Genomic DNA, 14446 nt, shown 5'->3' with positions numbered 1-14446 from the left:
GCGCCCCACTGAAATGACTACAAATTGGATTTTTTTCCCAAAAAATCCAATTTGTACCAATTTGGCATGTAACTCGTGTATACGTGGACACCATTGACTACCAGTTCTACAGGACTCATAATGTCTGTGAGCACTAAAACATTATTAATTCTTCCTGCTTAACTCTCCGCTGACTTTTTTCCAGCTCATTACTCTGTTATTTGATGGAGCCCTTTTCCTTTCTCTCCCTCTTTGTTTCCCCACTGAGAATGAGAGGAACGGCCTACAGTACAGCTGGGATTGGTTATTATTTACTGGCTTGGCACACACACACACACACACACACACACACACACACACGCAGTGGAAACAATTTGGGTGAATCTGCTCTGCACGTAGGAATGTGAGGCGCATGTGTTTGTGTGTTTTAGGTCTGGATGACAGAGCTGAGGGAATGAAAGAGAGAAAGAGAAAAAAGGAAATAAATTAAAGAGAAAGACAAAGCAGAAAGAAAGAGAAGGAAAATGAGTGATAGAGAGAGAGGAAAAAAAGATTGATTTCTGGGACTGCTCTTGGCCTCGTCTGACTCGCATGACAACAAAGGTTAAAAACACTTTTCTCCCTCAGTCTTTCTGTCTCTCTCCACCAACTCCACTCCTTTCTTTCTCTGACTTTCATTTCCTAATGTTCCCTCCCTCTTTCATCCTCGCTGTCTTCATATTTTCAACGCAACCCAGAATATCAGCACTCATTCTTTCCCAACTATCCTTCGTCCTCTTCTCCATCTTTAGTCTTTCTCTTTCCCCTCGCTTGTCAGAGGGCAGCGGTGGATGATAGGATTGGGGAGGGGGAGGGATATGTTGCTCCGCTGGTGCGAAGAATTACAGGGAGGGTAAGCAGAGAGGAGAAGCGAGGAGGTTTCTGTGTTGACCTTGTCTCGCTGCCAAACGGTGGGGTGGTGGTAGTGGTGGTGGTGCAAGGGATTAAGGGTGGAGGTTGAGTGAGGAAAAGGGATAGAGTGAGAAAAAATGAGGAGAGTAGAAGATCTGCTACTATGGAAGGAAAAAAGTAGTAGAAAGAAAGTCTTAATTTAGTGGTTCAAATAAAAATAGAATGATTAAAATCGGTTCAAAAGAAGGATTCAAGGTACAAGATGAAATACACGCGTGCCATCTTTACACACTGCATCACCCCCCATGGAATAATTGCTTCCTGTCTTTCAGTACATCCCAGGAACAGGTAGAGGACTGTGATGTCCCTCCCAAACTCCCTGTTTGTAGTGATGATATGATAAAGATGAATTACACTATAAATATACTTTCAGAGCTGTATTGATTTATATTTTTAAAAGACCCTATGGAGCTTTATACTCTGGACTTTTATACTTTTGCCATGGGAAATACTAGTTTATGACAGGACACTGGAAACAAAGATCTGGTCAAATGTTCTAAATCAGTGCACCAAGTATATTAGACTGCAGTCAAACACAGCAACACTATAGCTGCTTGCTGTTACCACATAAGTGATGAAACAGGCCTAGCCATGTGTTGAACTGAAACTTTAAAGCAGCAATAATTGATTTTTTTTTGGCTTCTTAGGAGCAGCAGGACATTATCACTACATGTAGTTGTTTTGTTGAACGTGTTTGCAAACAATTGCCTATTTAGACTTTCAGGAAACACTGAGCAACATTAGCATTCATTTGAGGTCAAGTGTCTGGCTAACCAACAAATCTTCACTCTGCTCGTAGCTGTTTTGCACTCCAACTCCTGAGTCTGTTCTCCACAAAGGAAGCAGCCGCCACTTTAGCCAGGGAGTAAGATGGTCCATACAAACTTGCTCCAAAATGGTATCAGCTTGAAGTATGTATGTTGTGACTATACATGGTTAAGTTAATCTTTGAGCTACAAAGGGATAAAGGGGGATGAGGTGGGTTTATCCTTTATTACAGCCCTGCTGCGTCACTTCACTGACCCCAACTTATATCATTCTCATCGGACTCAAAATATTTGTCTTCTGTCTCCTGTTTGTCTAAGAATGAACTCTGTAGCAATTTCCTCCTAGGATCCTACCAGTTTGCTTCCAACATAATTGTCAACTTCATATACTCAGTTAATTACAAGTACCAGTATTACTTAAGAGTTACCAGTATTTGCAGTAAAAACGTGTAATTAACCAATTCCTGTAAACCTGCCTAATGTTAGTTCGATTTTATACATTTTCCATAATATGGTTTGACAACCTAGAGATTGTGACTGAACTTGTTTCAGTAAGTGTGGAGAGCAGATACAACAGTGTACCTTTTTGCAGTTAAGAAAAATTGAGCTCTGTCTCTTACTGAGAATGCAACATGTGTCATGGCTGCATTGCAATCTGGCTGTTTGGAGCTTCTGTCATTAGAAAAATAAAATATTCAGAATAACTGACAACAAGACCATCTCTTTTGTATTAAAATATTTCACAGGAAAATGTTATGCTTTTAAACTAGATCATCTAAGACAAAGAATAAGTAACTCGCCACCAAAAAAAAAGAAAAAAAAAGGTCCCTTTAGTGCAAGATATATTAAAATTACGTAGATTTAAGTCAAGGATTAGCTATATATAATTTACAGTGTCATGTGTGCAACACTACTAAGACCAAGACGTTGACTTCCTACTACTGTTGGATCAGAACCCAGAAGCAGAGATCACTAATAGATGAATGCTCCCCCAGAGCGGGAGATGCAGGTGTACCGAGGCGGCCTGTGGGGGGGACCGGCAGGGCTCGGAGGCGGTGAAGAGTGTGTTTCTGGAGATGGCTCGGATTGTGTAGCAGGCAGAGAAGGGAAGGCAGCGTGACTGGAGACTGCAGAGATCAGGTAGACACACACAGGTGGCTGCAGTCACCGGCAGGGAGTCAATCTGGAGCAGAGACAGCCAAGGTCAAACAGGAGACAAACAAGCAACTGGAAATTTAACTCTGTCAAGATTTGGGCCATAGCAACTGCACCACAATGGTGCACTGAGACAATCTGGCACTGTTTGAATGGTAGAGCCAGGTACATATACTGTGAGGCTTGATTGGGTGATGAACATCAGGTGTGCCGGTGATCAGCAGGAGGGAAAACCAGAGCGCGCCACCCAGGCCAATACACACACACACATACACACACCGAGAGGCAGACAGAGGACTGACATGGAACACAGGGAGGGGAGAGCTACAATAGAGCACACAAGGATATGAGGAGAGATGTGGCTAAACTATGACAACTACTTTATTATCAATAATTTCTGATTTATGAAAGTTGAGAGAACCCCCCCCCCCGGGATAAGTAGAATGAGAAATTCTGGCATCCTTTCTGATGTTTTGGACCATATTCAGTCCTAAATTGGCTGCTACAAAGCTCTGAAGTTTTGATAGAACCCACGCAAGTCATGAGCACAACTGTGTTTTTATTTTAGAAAAATCAAATCTGTCTGCTGCAACAACTTTTAAAAAGTCTTATAGTGATTCAAAAAGACGTTTTGAGATTTACAGAAAGTCTGGAAAGAGCATTTTTGTAATGAAGAACTAAATAATCCCTGTCTTGAGAGATTACTCCCCCGCTCCTCCTCCCCTGACAGCCGCCACCACTCCCCTCCTAAATGGTAAAGACGCCAGTGTCAGTGCGAGAGACACTGCAGGCTATACTGGTGGCTATTGCAGACTTGCTCTGCAGAATTGCATCACTTAGTGCTGCCGAAACACAAGAGAGAGAGAGCAAGGATAATACTGAGACAAAATAATGGGAAAAGTGTGAGGAGTGGAAAGGGAGGGAGCCCACGTCTGCCTCCCACAGTTTCTGTCTTTCCCTCCCTCCTTTCTTCTCTCAGTTTTTCTATTCTGTTTCATTTTCACCGCCTGTTCACTCTGTGTCTTCCTGTACGTTGCCATTTTTCTTGTCCAGAGAGAAATTCACTCTCCTGAATGCTGGCACTGAGAACATGCTGTGAATCAGAGCTGACATAATATAAAACAGTGGTTCAACACATTCACAAGCTGTGAACACTGACAGTAAATTTCCTTTTGCTGCCGTGGCGGCAGAAACCACCTAACTGCAGTGGTGGTGGTTTTGTTTTTGTGACTTGAGTTTGAAACATGATATGGTCATTACTGTTTTGGATGATCTATGTAGGCTTGGACCCTTGAAAACAGTCAAAACACATTGTGTACTTTGAAAAATACTTGGATGTCAATAAGAAAAGAAGAACTCTTGTTTGTCTTCTTTCTTTAAAAAAAACATTTGCCTCCGAGAACTACAGTATGTTTCGCTTGTTGTCTCCATCTCACCAGAGTCTGTGTGGTAAGAGGAACCCCCTGCGATGTTCCACATGCTTCTCAACCCATCTCAATGTCCTTAGAATTCCTTTTTCTCCTCAAGGCAAACCACGCTGTCTTTTTGTTTTTATCCATTGAAATGTTCCCTGCTATTTGCTGCTCAAACAGGTGTCCAGTTTCAGCCAATTCCAGCTATCTGTCATGAATGCACCTCAGCCTTTACAGTCCTCCTGTCTCTGTTTGCCTCCAAGTCACAAAAACAAAGCCTCCTGTCATCCTCGTTGTTGCAGTGGCATTGCGTAATACCTTTTAAGGATGTGGAATGGAAAGATCAAAGGATGTAACCCCTAAAAAACAAGGACTGACATCGTTCTTGGAGTGATGGACCGTCTTCTGCCACTCCTCCCTCCCACTGAAATCCATTCCTCTTCTTCAAAAAACCCCTGAAATACCAACTTTTAAAAACAGAGTTAAGTCTCCAATCCCTCTGAAGATTTGAGAAACTTGAGATTCTATCTTTTCAATTTCACCCCCAGATTTATTCTCTGTTTAGAAGAGAGAGAGAAAGACCAGAATGAGGAGGAAATTATTGAAAAATTATGTGTCATAACATATACATACATGAGGGAGCAATATACCCTGAAGGCAAGAATGATTTCTTATAGAGTGATACTATGTGTTTCTACTACAACAGAATGACAAGAAATTGAAGAAAAATAGAAAAGGGAGTTCAAAAAACACTCTAGAGAATAACAAATTGGAGAGAAGAAAAAGGAGTGGGAGGTGCAGAGGGCAGAGGAGAGGGGAGGAGAACAGGAGAGGTATGCTCTGCTGGAGGACTGGGAGAGGAAAACCACAGGAAGGAGTGAGAGGGAGGGAAGTAGAGAGAGAGGAGTAAAAAAAAAAAAAAAACGGGGAGGGAGAGGCCAGATCAGGGAACCGTGGAAGCAAAGGTTTCCTGTGACTCTCGTATGTGTGTTAGTGTATGTTACACCCGAGGGGGGCATCCACTCTGTGTGTGTGTCTGTACAGTTTTACATATAATTGTGTGAAAAAATATTTAGTTTCTATTATGTTTCAATGAGAAACTATAATTTATAAGAGAGCTTTGGCGTGTATTTGCATGTTGCAAGTGTATATGTATATACTGTGTGCACTAAAGAGCTCCGGTGCACCACATTTTGGATGTGACTCAATGTATATAGGCAAGGGCATTGCTTTTTCCTGAAGACATAGGGGCATCAGCAACGCTCTGTATGTGTGAACACTTTTACATACATCTGTGTGCAAAGTGTTTAGTTTCTGCTGATGTTGTTTGCTTAAGTGTGAATTGATGTTATTTGCATGTACGTCCATGGGTATACTGTTGTGTAAGCCCACTTAAAAGCTGCAGTCCTCAAAATATGGGTGTGACCAAACTTATAAATGCACATGCACATGTACTGTGTATGTATCTGTGTGTGTATGTGTGTTGGGATTTGCATTGCTATCTTTGTGAGGACCAATTTCAGTTTTAACAATTGTAGTGAGGACATTTCTGCATTGTGAGGACATTTTGGCCAGTCCTCACTACTTCAAAAGACTGTTTGAAGGTTAAGACATGGTCTTAAGGTTAAAGGTCCAGTATGTAACAACTAGGATTAGCCATTGGCAGAAATGGAATATAATATTTATAAGTATGTTTTCATTAGTGTATAATCACCTGAAAATAAGAATTGTTGTGTTTTCGTTACATTAGAATAAGCCGATTTATCTACAGAGGGAGCGGGTCCCCTTCCACGGAGGCTGCCATTTTGAACAGCCATGTTTCTACAGTAGCCCAGAACGGACAAACCAAACACTTGCTCTAGATAGCGCCTTTCGTGTTTTTAGTGAGTTTATGCGGCCACCATAGGTTCTCCTTCACGCTTGGAAGGGGAGGGTGATGTGAGCAGTATTCAAATGGCAAACTGCAATTTCACCGCTAGATGTCACTAAATCCTTTAAGTTAAGAATTAGGTTCAGGCTAAGGGTTGGGGTTAGACATTTAGTTGTGATGGTTAAGGTTATGCTTAGGGGCTAGGGAATGCATTATGTCAATGAGGGTCCTCACAAGTATAGAAAAGTTTGTTTAGATTATGTGACATGTGTGCATGCATGTGTGCACAAGTACAAATGTTTGTGTGCAAGCGTGTGAATAGTCAAAGTATGTGTTTTGCTTGGCAGTAGGGGATCCATAAGAGGGTCCGGGCATGCTGCCCAAAGGCAGGTCATTGAGGGGAAAGAGGGGGAGGAGTTGCTGGAGGTGGGGGGCTCACATGTGGTTATGAGTTTTGCGCATGCCTGCTGGTGTGACTTCAGACTGCATGCGTGTCTGGATACATATGGTCCTGTATGTGCGTGCCATCACAATTCCTCCAAATAGCAGCGTGTGTGTGAGAGAAGTCAGCAAGGTTGCTGTGGAATGTGAAACCAGTGTGGTGAAGTAGTTGGCAGGCTGGCAGAAGGACCTAAACACTGACTTCATTGTGGTTTAGCCTCTGCCTCATATTATGTCGGGGGATCCTGTCGGTGATTGTGGAAGAATCTGTGGTGACAGCAAGTTTAGAAGTTAAAGAGGTGTACATGTAGCTGGAAAGTTGCCAGTTTGAATCCCAGACTGTGTTTGGAAATCCAGTTAGTGAAAGTAAATTAAAAATACTCTTACTGCTAGCAATCATTAAAGAGACATATAGTGAGACACTCAATAGAGGTTTTGCAGTTGTGTCACAAATCTACTTGCAACCCACGTCTGGTGCCATTTAGGAGTTCCAGTGGAGGCAAATACTGGCTAAATATATAACAACTGGCTATAAAAACAGATATCTGAAACATTTTAGTGCTGTGGGTGTAAGGTTTCAAGTGAAAGTGAAAAGCCTGCAAGGTAGATTTGTTTCCAAACTTAAGTTAAAGGGACAGTTCACCCCAAAATCAAAAATACATATTTTTCCTAGATGGAACTCGGCTTGTGGGGCTCAGAGCACCAAAAAAAAAAACATTCTCTCATACACATTTATACCAGAAATCATGACCCTATTACTAACTGCTCACAACAAATATGTGGATTATCTTGAGCACCACAAGCCAAGTGCCATCTAGTTCCATTATATTCAAAAATCTCTACGGCTAATATCTCCAAAACTCGGCAACTTGTGTACCTATGTATGTATGTATAGAACTGTAGGATATAGGTATATCTATATATATATATCAATAAAGTATCAATAAAGTATTTCTGATTCTGATTCTGATTCTGATAACATGCTGTACATTTTGTCGTCTGTAAATACGTTTTTGGCAAACAAAAGGAATATACCTTTGTTCCTTCGTAGCCCATACAACATTTAATACTTGCAATATTTCCATAATTGGTGTAATAACAATGCTTTATGCTAGTTTCTGTATTTTGTCACCTTCAACAAATGTTCAAGCCCAGTTTGAGGCAAATGGGAGGGTTACTACTTTAATGCTTTTCTACAAATTGGGATTTAATAAGGTCAGAGGAAATAAAATATATTTAAAGAAAAAAATAGTTGGTTTTTCAGTTATATTATTTTTACACATAGAGTAGTGAACAAACTATGCAATTGCAACCCTGATTTCTAAATTACTTCAACATATACTTTTTGACATTTCTGTACTCCTAATTTCTTCAATTGACTATCTTGATAAGCTAGAATTTTCTGATAATATCAGCACATGCCGTGTATCAGTCTCTACTGATGGCAGCTTCCGCTGATTGTCAGTGATGGTAAACTAAGCAGATATTAGAGTTGCAGAGATGATCTTAAAACAGATGACTGAGGATGTGCCAGGCAGCTCTCAGGCATGAATGTTGCGTAACTCTGTGAGTGAGAAGCACAGTGTTGCTGAAAAGAAATGTGTGTGTTGTGTCAACTTTCAGAGCAGCTGTCAAGCATTTGTACGCAGGTTTGGTACACTTCACTGCAGTTTCCCCCCTTTGGTTTCCTCCTGTGAGATTCTTTTCCTTTGAAGCAGATATCTGGGTCTTGAGTCATTCAATCTAACAAGAACTTACGAGTTGAGACATGGAATGGGGTAGCTTTTTGTCTCATGCTTCACCCAGAGTATCATACCGCTTCGGTTGGAAAACTACTGAAAAATCTGTTAAGCTCCTCAGTGAAGCCCGGCCACAGAAATGTAGAGCATCACAATAACAAACCCACATCATAATGCTTCTCAGGAACTGAGCAACAACTAAAATTCACAACCCAGGATTGGACTAGAATAGAAGTCCATGGACTAGGACAAGACAACAGCTACAGTAAATCTAGGTTACTGTATTTTCTGGTGTCAGTAGTAAAACATTTTAATTATGTTCATTTGAGAAAAAATGTTGTATAAGGAAAACTGATTTTAAGCTTAACTTCTTTCTAAATTAAACAACCTTTAGGACTTTGTGCTTGATTGATTAATCATTTGACACATCATGTTAGGCCTTTGGTACAGTGGTTATTTTGACTTGTCATAAAAGCACAGGTGTTAACAATGGCCCTGTTCTATTCAAGTACACTGATGTCAATGGCAGATTGGTGCCAAATCATTTTACTTACCCGATTGGTCAATGTGCCACTGTGAGAGACTGTTCATGAGGATGTTTTGATTACTAGGTAGCCAATGTGTTTTGACTGATCAGACTTGTCTCACTCCACTGTCAGGAGGGACTTCCTGTAGCGGATCCCTGTCAGAGACAGAGAGAGCATGTGAAAGTTATTTGTGCTTTGTGTAAACTCCTACAAGCAGATCTTTGCATCAGATACCTTTTAAAAAGTGACAACTTGTTGTTTTGGTTTTATGGCAAACAACTTTACTGTTGTGATTCACTCTCACTCTCGCCAGATATTTCCCTCAGGAGTTGGTGGAGACCAAAAACAGAGCTAAAAGAGAGGGAGGAGTGACCTCACATTAATTGCCAATGTTGCCAATTGCCGTGTCTCGTGGATGTGTGACTAGGCAGTGGTTTGCAAAGTTCTCCATATCAACTTATAAGATGACAACATGCCAATGTAGTGTTTACAACAAGTTGTGCTAATGCCAAATTGCCAAAAAGATAATTAACTCTGGTTTATGAATGAATCCAAAAACACATTTTGATTACAACAGAACTGCACAGAAGAAACTGAAAAAGAAAAATCACTGATACCTTCAAAAACACACATTGGCAAGGTAATCAACATAACTGAAGGCAATACTGTAGCAAAGATCCGAAGATAAAATAGCCCATAACGAAGAGTTTCATTTCTGATACATGGAAAATTCAATCGAAAATGGATATTGGTAGTTATTTATGACCACTTGACTGCATGCTGGTTCTCTCTCCTCAGGCGGGCAGGAGTAACCAGCAGCCATGCTGTCATTGGACGAGCCGCTGGACTTGAAGCTTCCCTCAGGACGGACAGATGGTCCGGTGAGATTGGGAAAGAGGGCTTATCCTTCCTCTATCTGTGCCCCTCTCAGTGCCACACGACCACGCCTGCTATGCACAACCTTTCCCTCTCCACCCTCCTCCCCAGGTAAGAGTTAACCAGGACAACTGAAGCACAACATAGTTTTCTTATCAACAGACATATCGAGGAAGTCTCCATCATTTCTCCTCTCTCTCTAATACAAATGACATGCCTTTGCTGATGCCATTTTGCAGTGATTAAAACTATCACTGTGATAATGCAATAGTATAATAAGTGGATTCTGTGTTCTCACTTTCCCAGCAACTTAATATTGTAAAGCCATTGAATGATAGCTCTCTTCTGTCCTCCAATAGACATGCATTGTTCCCAGATTTGCCAGTGTGGCTCATAACAAGAGGAGCATGACACTGACATGAAGTGACCCAAAACATAACCACAACATGGCCTCTGTGACAGTCTGGATGGATTGTATAACTTCATACTTTACAGCCAAGTGCTCAATGTGTTTTATTGCTGTTATTGTCTAGTCTATATATTTTCTTGTTGTTTAATAATGCCCTTTTGCCCTCTCTTTGGTTCTGTGTAGCTAAATGTTTCCAAATTAAGGTACAAGGACACTATGGGTCCTTCAAGTACTTTCAAGAAGATTCCCAACAGCAAGATGGGCTGTACTAGAAAACTGTGCACTTAAAGCAATATTAATCCATATTTTCCTTCATACTGACTAACCAAGTTTTTACCCAATTCTGCAGCTCTAGATTTTTACCCTCTTAACTGTTTTGTTGTTAGGGTAAATTTGCTTTATGGTTCAGTATCACGTATCAACATTGAGACCACATTTTCTTTAGAGTTAATAGCGACTAAACCAAGGCAAAAATGAGAGTAATACCAGTCTTAAATTAATCAGGTGGTCAGTACCACGATTTACCCGTAACAATTTATAGAGAGCTGAAGTCCTGACGTCACCTCCGAGCTAGTAAATAGTTTCTGTAACTCAGTCAGCATTTCTTTCATCTATCTTTCTGAAAAGTGAAACATGTTCCTGGATTTTACTTTCTATATTCTGAAGTAAATGAGTACCCATTACAGGATTTGCTATTAGAAGTTGAAAACTTTGTAAATATAATAACGTTAAACCACGATTACTTTGTTAGCGTATAAAAAAACTACAGCTCCCATGAAAATTTACCAGCGCAGCAGAAGTCATAATTATGTTCTTCTTCCGTATCCATGGAAGTCAATTCTCTGACTTTAGCTATAATCTTTGCTGTCTCCACAATGTCTACACCATTTGGTCCTCTCTGTCTTGGTGTTGTTATGGACAGCTGATTTAGCTGAGGCCACTCGACTCGCCAATGCACTGGCGTCTTCTGTCAAGTCAGTGACGTTTAACCTGTGACGGTCTTGGGCTAATGGCATATGATGTTCATTAAAGGCAGCTAAAAACAGAAATATTAGATCAAAACAACATTATATCTTTTTTTCTTCCTCCCTTTCTAGACATACAGAGTGAACTACATGAAATACTGTTGAGTAAGATGATGTTCCATTACTGGATTTTTAATAATTTGTGTCACTACTTGTATGAATGCGATTCTGAATGAGGTTTTCTTACTCCTGGAAAAATACCCAGAAATTATGGTTTCACTTTAGTTCTCTGCAGTCAGTAATATGTCCGGAGCCATGTATCATCAATTTTGGAATTCTTTTGACAACTAGTGGCCAAAAATCAATGAATGCAGCTTTAAGGTACTTCAGGTAACAATGGGAATTTTTTATTGTTTATTTAAATGACTTCATATAAAGCAACAAAACAAGATAACATACTTGTGTGATTTAAAAAAATCCTCTTCTTAAGGGGCCTGCGAGATGGGTTTAATAAAATCTGTCAGACTTATTTTTTGTTTTGTCATCATCGTTTTGGTTTGTATGTGTACATTTTTTTTCTAAACTTTATTTAAAATTTCATGTCATACTCAGGATGGTTTGTAGATGTGGGGTGTAGCGGCATTGTACTGTGAGAATATGGTCCTAAATTTCTGACACTGTCCAAAGTTTTTGGCCATCTTTGGTCACCATATGTCCATATTGGCCAGTTTTGGATCGTCAATGGAAGATTTCACCATGTTTCTCTCACGATTGTCAACTTTTGTTTCAGACAGCCCAACATCGCACAGAGCAACTTTTAAACCTCAGTTATGAGCTAGCTAAGCTAAAATAGGTGCAGTCACTACAATTCGACACTGGTTATGAGTCCTGTATGGACAAATTGTAGTTCAGTGTGACAAATGTGACATCATCCCATTTTAACTCTAATCTCCAGATTCCCAGTCTTCCTCTCAAGAACGACCCGGGTCCTGCTTCAGTCCTCCAGCCATGGACCTCAGCCTGTCACCCTCCTCCCGCCATGCCTCCTCCTTCTCCCTCTCCCCGTCTCCTTCCTCCCCCTCCTCCCTCTCCCCTTCCTCACCCCTGGAGTCCCCTCACAACAGCAGCAGCCCTCAGCCACATCTCTTCTTACGGGTGAGTCCAGGCGTTTGCACAGTGAGACTACACTACCAATTGCTGCTTTTCCAATCATAAAAGTATTTTGCGATACCTCTTTAAACATAAGTTACAGTTGCTTTTGTCATTTTAAAGTGGATTTTTTTTAGATTTGATTTTCCCATTCCCATTGCACAGTGTGGCTCCATGAAGGATACTGAGCACACAAAAAGCCTCACCACCTCCATCTGGTACTACTATTAAACACTATAGGGCAACACACACTAGTGGCATATAACAAGTGTCATTGTGGGTTAAAGGATAGTTTGACATTTTGGGAAATATGCTTATTTGCTTTCTTGCAGAGAGTTACATCATCGATATCACACTCATGTTTATACTGTAAATATGAAGCTACAACCAGCAGCCGGTTAGCTTAGCTTAGCGTAAAGACTGGACACAGGGAAACAGCTTGCCTGGCTCTGTCCAAAGGTAACAAAATCTGGCTACCAACACCTCTAAAGCTCACTTTTTAACGTTATAAAAGCTAATCAACTTCAGAATAAGCCACTGTCCTGTTCACAGCTTCAGGTAGTGTACAGTGGGTTTTTTGAGCTTTTTCACTGGAAACAACTGCCTGCGGTGGCTGAAAATGACGCTATAAGAGCGTTGAAAGTGAACCAAAGCAGTAAAGTTGCGGGCTGGATGGCTAAACAATGAGCTGAAACTCTCTATAAAGCTCTGTAAAACCGAGGGGAGCTGCAGATTCAGGTAATAATTCTCTGTAGGTTAGGGGTTAGCGACCCCTTTCACATTGTTTTCACTTTGTCATTTGATACATTGTTATTAAAAATAAGATTATAGCCACTTTAAATTTTATCATAAGAATCAAACTCTTTTGTTTCATAAAGGAACACTTGAGGGAAGACTGTTCTGTGTAGGTGTGTATCTTCATGTCAGCAGTCTTCTCAGAATAATCCAGCTACTGATTGTGGCTGAATGTGCTCCACTCTTCTTCAACAGGATTGAATTGAATTGGGATCCTGGGAGTGAATCTAATTTGTCGGTGCCGTGTCTGCACACAGCCGTTCAGTGACTCTGTCGAAATCAAATTCTAGCCATTCTTGAGTGGTAAAACATGAAACACACAGCTTCTTTGTTAGAGCATCAAATCTCCCCTCTTGGACCAGGTTAATCTTATAGCTCAGAAAGTACCGATTTTAACTTGTCTATAACATTAAACGTGGACCATGAAGAACACTCATGATGTCCCCCAGACATACTTTAAAGATGTCTTTGAAACTGTTAGCAGCAGTTTTTTGTTCATAATTCACTTAACTGATCAGTTTCAATTTCCCTTCTGATTTGAAACATGCAGAACGTCAAACCATCTTTAAAAAACACCTTGATTTCTTTATCCATGAATACATACAGACCAAGTTGGTTTTTTTTAATAGTATTATTTTTTTTTAATAGTATTTAGCCAAGCAGTATAGCACCTAAACAACCATTTTGACAATATTAAATGGATGGTAAAGCTCCAGCAACAGTGACAGTCCTCAAAGTAGACAAGACAAACTAGTAATATTTCAAGAGCAGAGGCACTGCACCAAGACTATAATTTTATTATGTATAATTCTTCTTTTCAGTTAGGTCAAAGGTGGGGTACCACAGGGTTCAATACTAGGCCCAGTCCTTATCTCACATTTCAGGGTGTAGTCTCTGACATTTTTCATTCTCATTCCATTTTTTCACGTCTTATTATCTTATTCTTTTTACTGTACATCTTCCACAGTCAAAAGTCAAGTATTTACTAAAACTACCAGTTTAAGCCAATTTGTTGTAATTATTTAGATAGATAGGCAGTAGATAATAGCCAATGGACAGCCAGACAAAGAAAACATCAAAGGAAATTATTTAAAAGGTATAACCCATGACACATTGAGCCATGTGTGTCATTCTATTAACAAACTGTGTCAAATTTCCCAAAGACAAGAGATCCATTTCATGTCAGTCTCCACTGGTCAAGAACGGCAGTGCCATGCTATGCTATGCTTCATGTTATTGCAGGGTGCACTGGACAAATATATCCCCCCGATATTTAAGGAAAATTGTAAAATAAAAACCCAAACATAACATATTTTTTGTTCAACTTAATGCAGAAAGGGTAAAGGGAAGAAAGGGAAAACATATGTTATTCTGTCTTGGGAGAGTTCACGCATCATTCTAAGAATGTTAC

At 40.3% G+C, this 14446-nt stretch overlaps 1 protein-coding gene across 1 annotated transcript in view; it reads left to right on the top strand.

Annotated features, from left to right (window-relative positions):
* LOC122871869 (zinc finger protein GLIS2-like) overlaps nucleotides 1–14446 on the top strand; it is a 31679-nt gene that overhangs the window by 6723 nt on the left and 10510 nt on the right. The window contains exons 2-3 of the mRNA XM_044187384.1: nucleotides 9640–9828; nucleotides 12047–12246. Of these exons, the coding sequence (XP_044043319.1) occupies nucleotides 9663–9828; nucleotides 12047–12246 (366 nt within the window). The 5' untranslated portion in view covers nucleotides 9640–9662. The remainder of the gene's footprint in view (nucleotides 1–9639; nucleotides 9829–12046; nucleotides 12247–14446) is intronic.

This window comes from Siniperca chuatsi, linkage group LG3 (genome assembly GCF_020085105.1).
Source record: "Siniperca chuatsi isolate FFG_IHB_CAS linkage group LG3, ASM2008510v1, whole genome shotgun sequence".
NCBI classification, from domain to species: domain Eukaryota; kingdom Metazoa; phylum Chordata; class Actinopteri; order Centrarchiformes; family Sinipercidae; genus Siniperca; species Siniperca chuatsi.
This window is presented reverse-complemented; position numbering and strand designations above follow the sequence as displayed.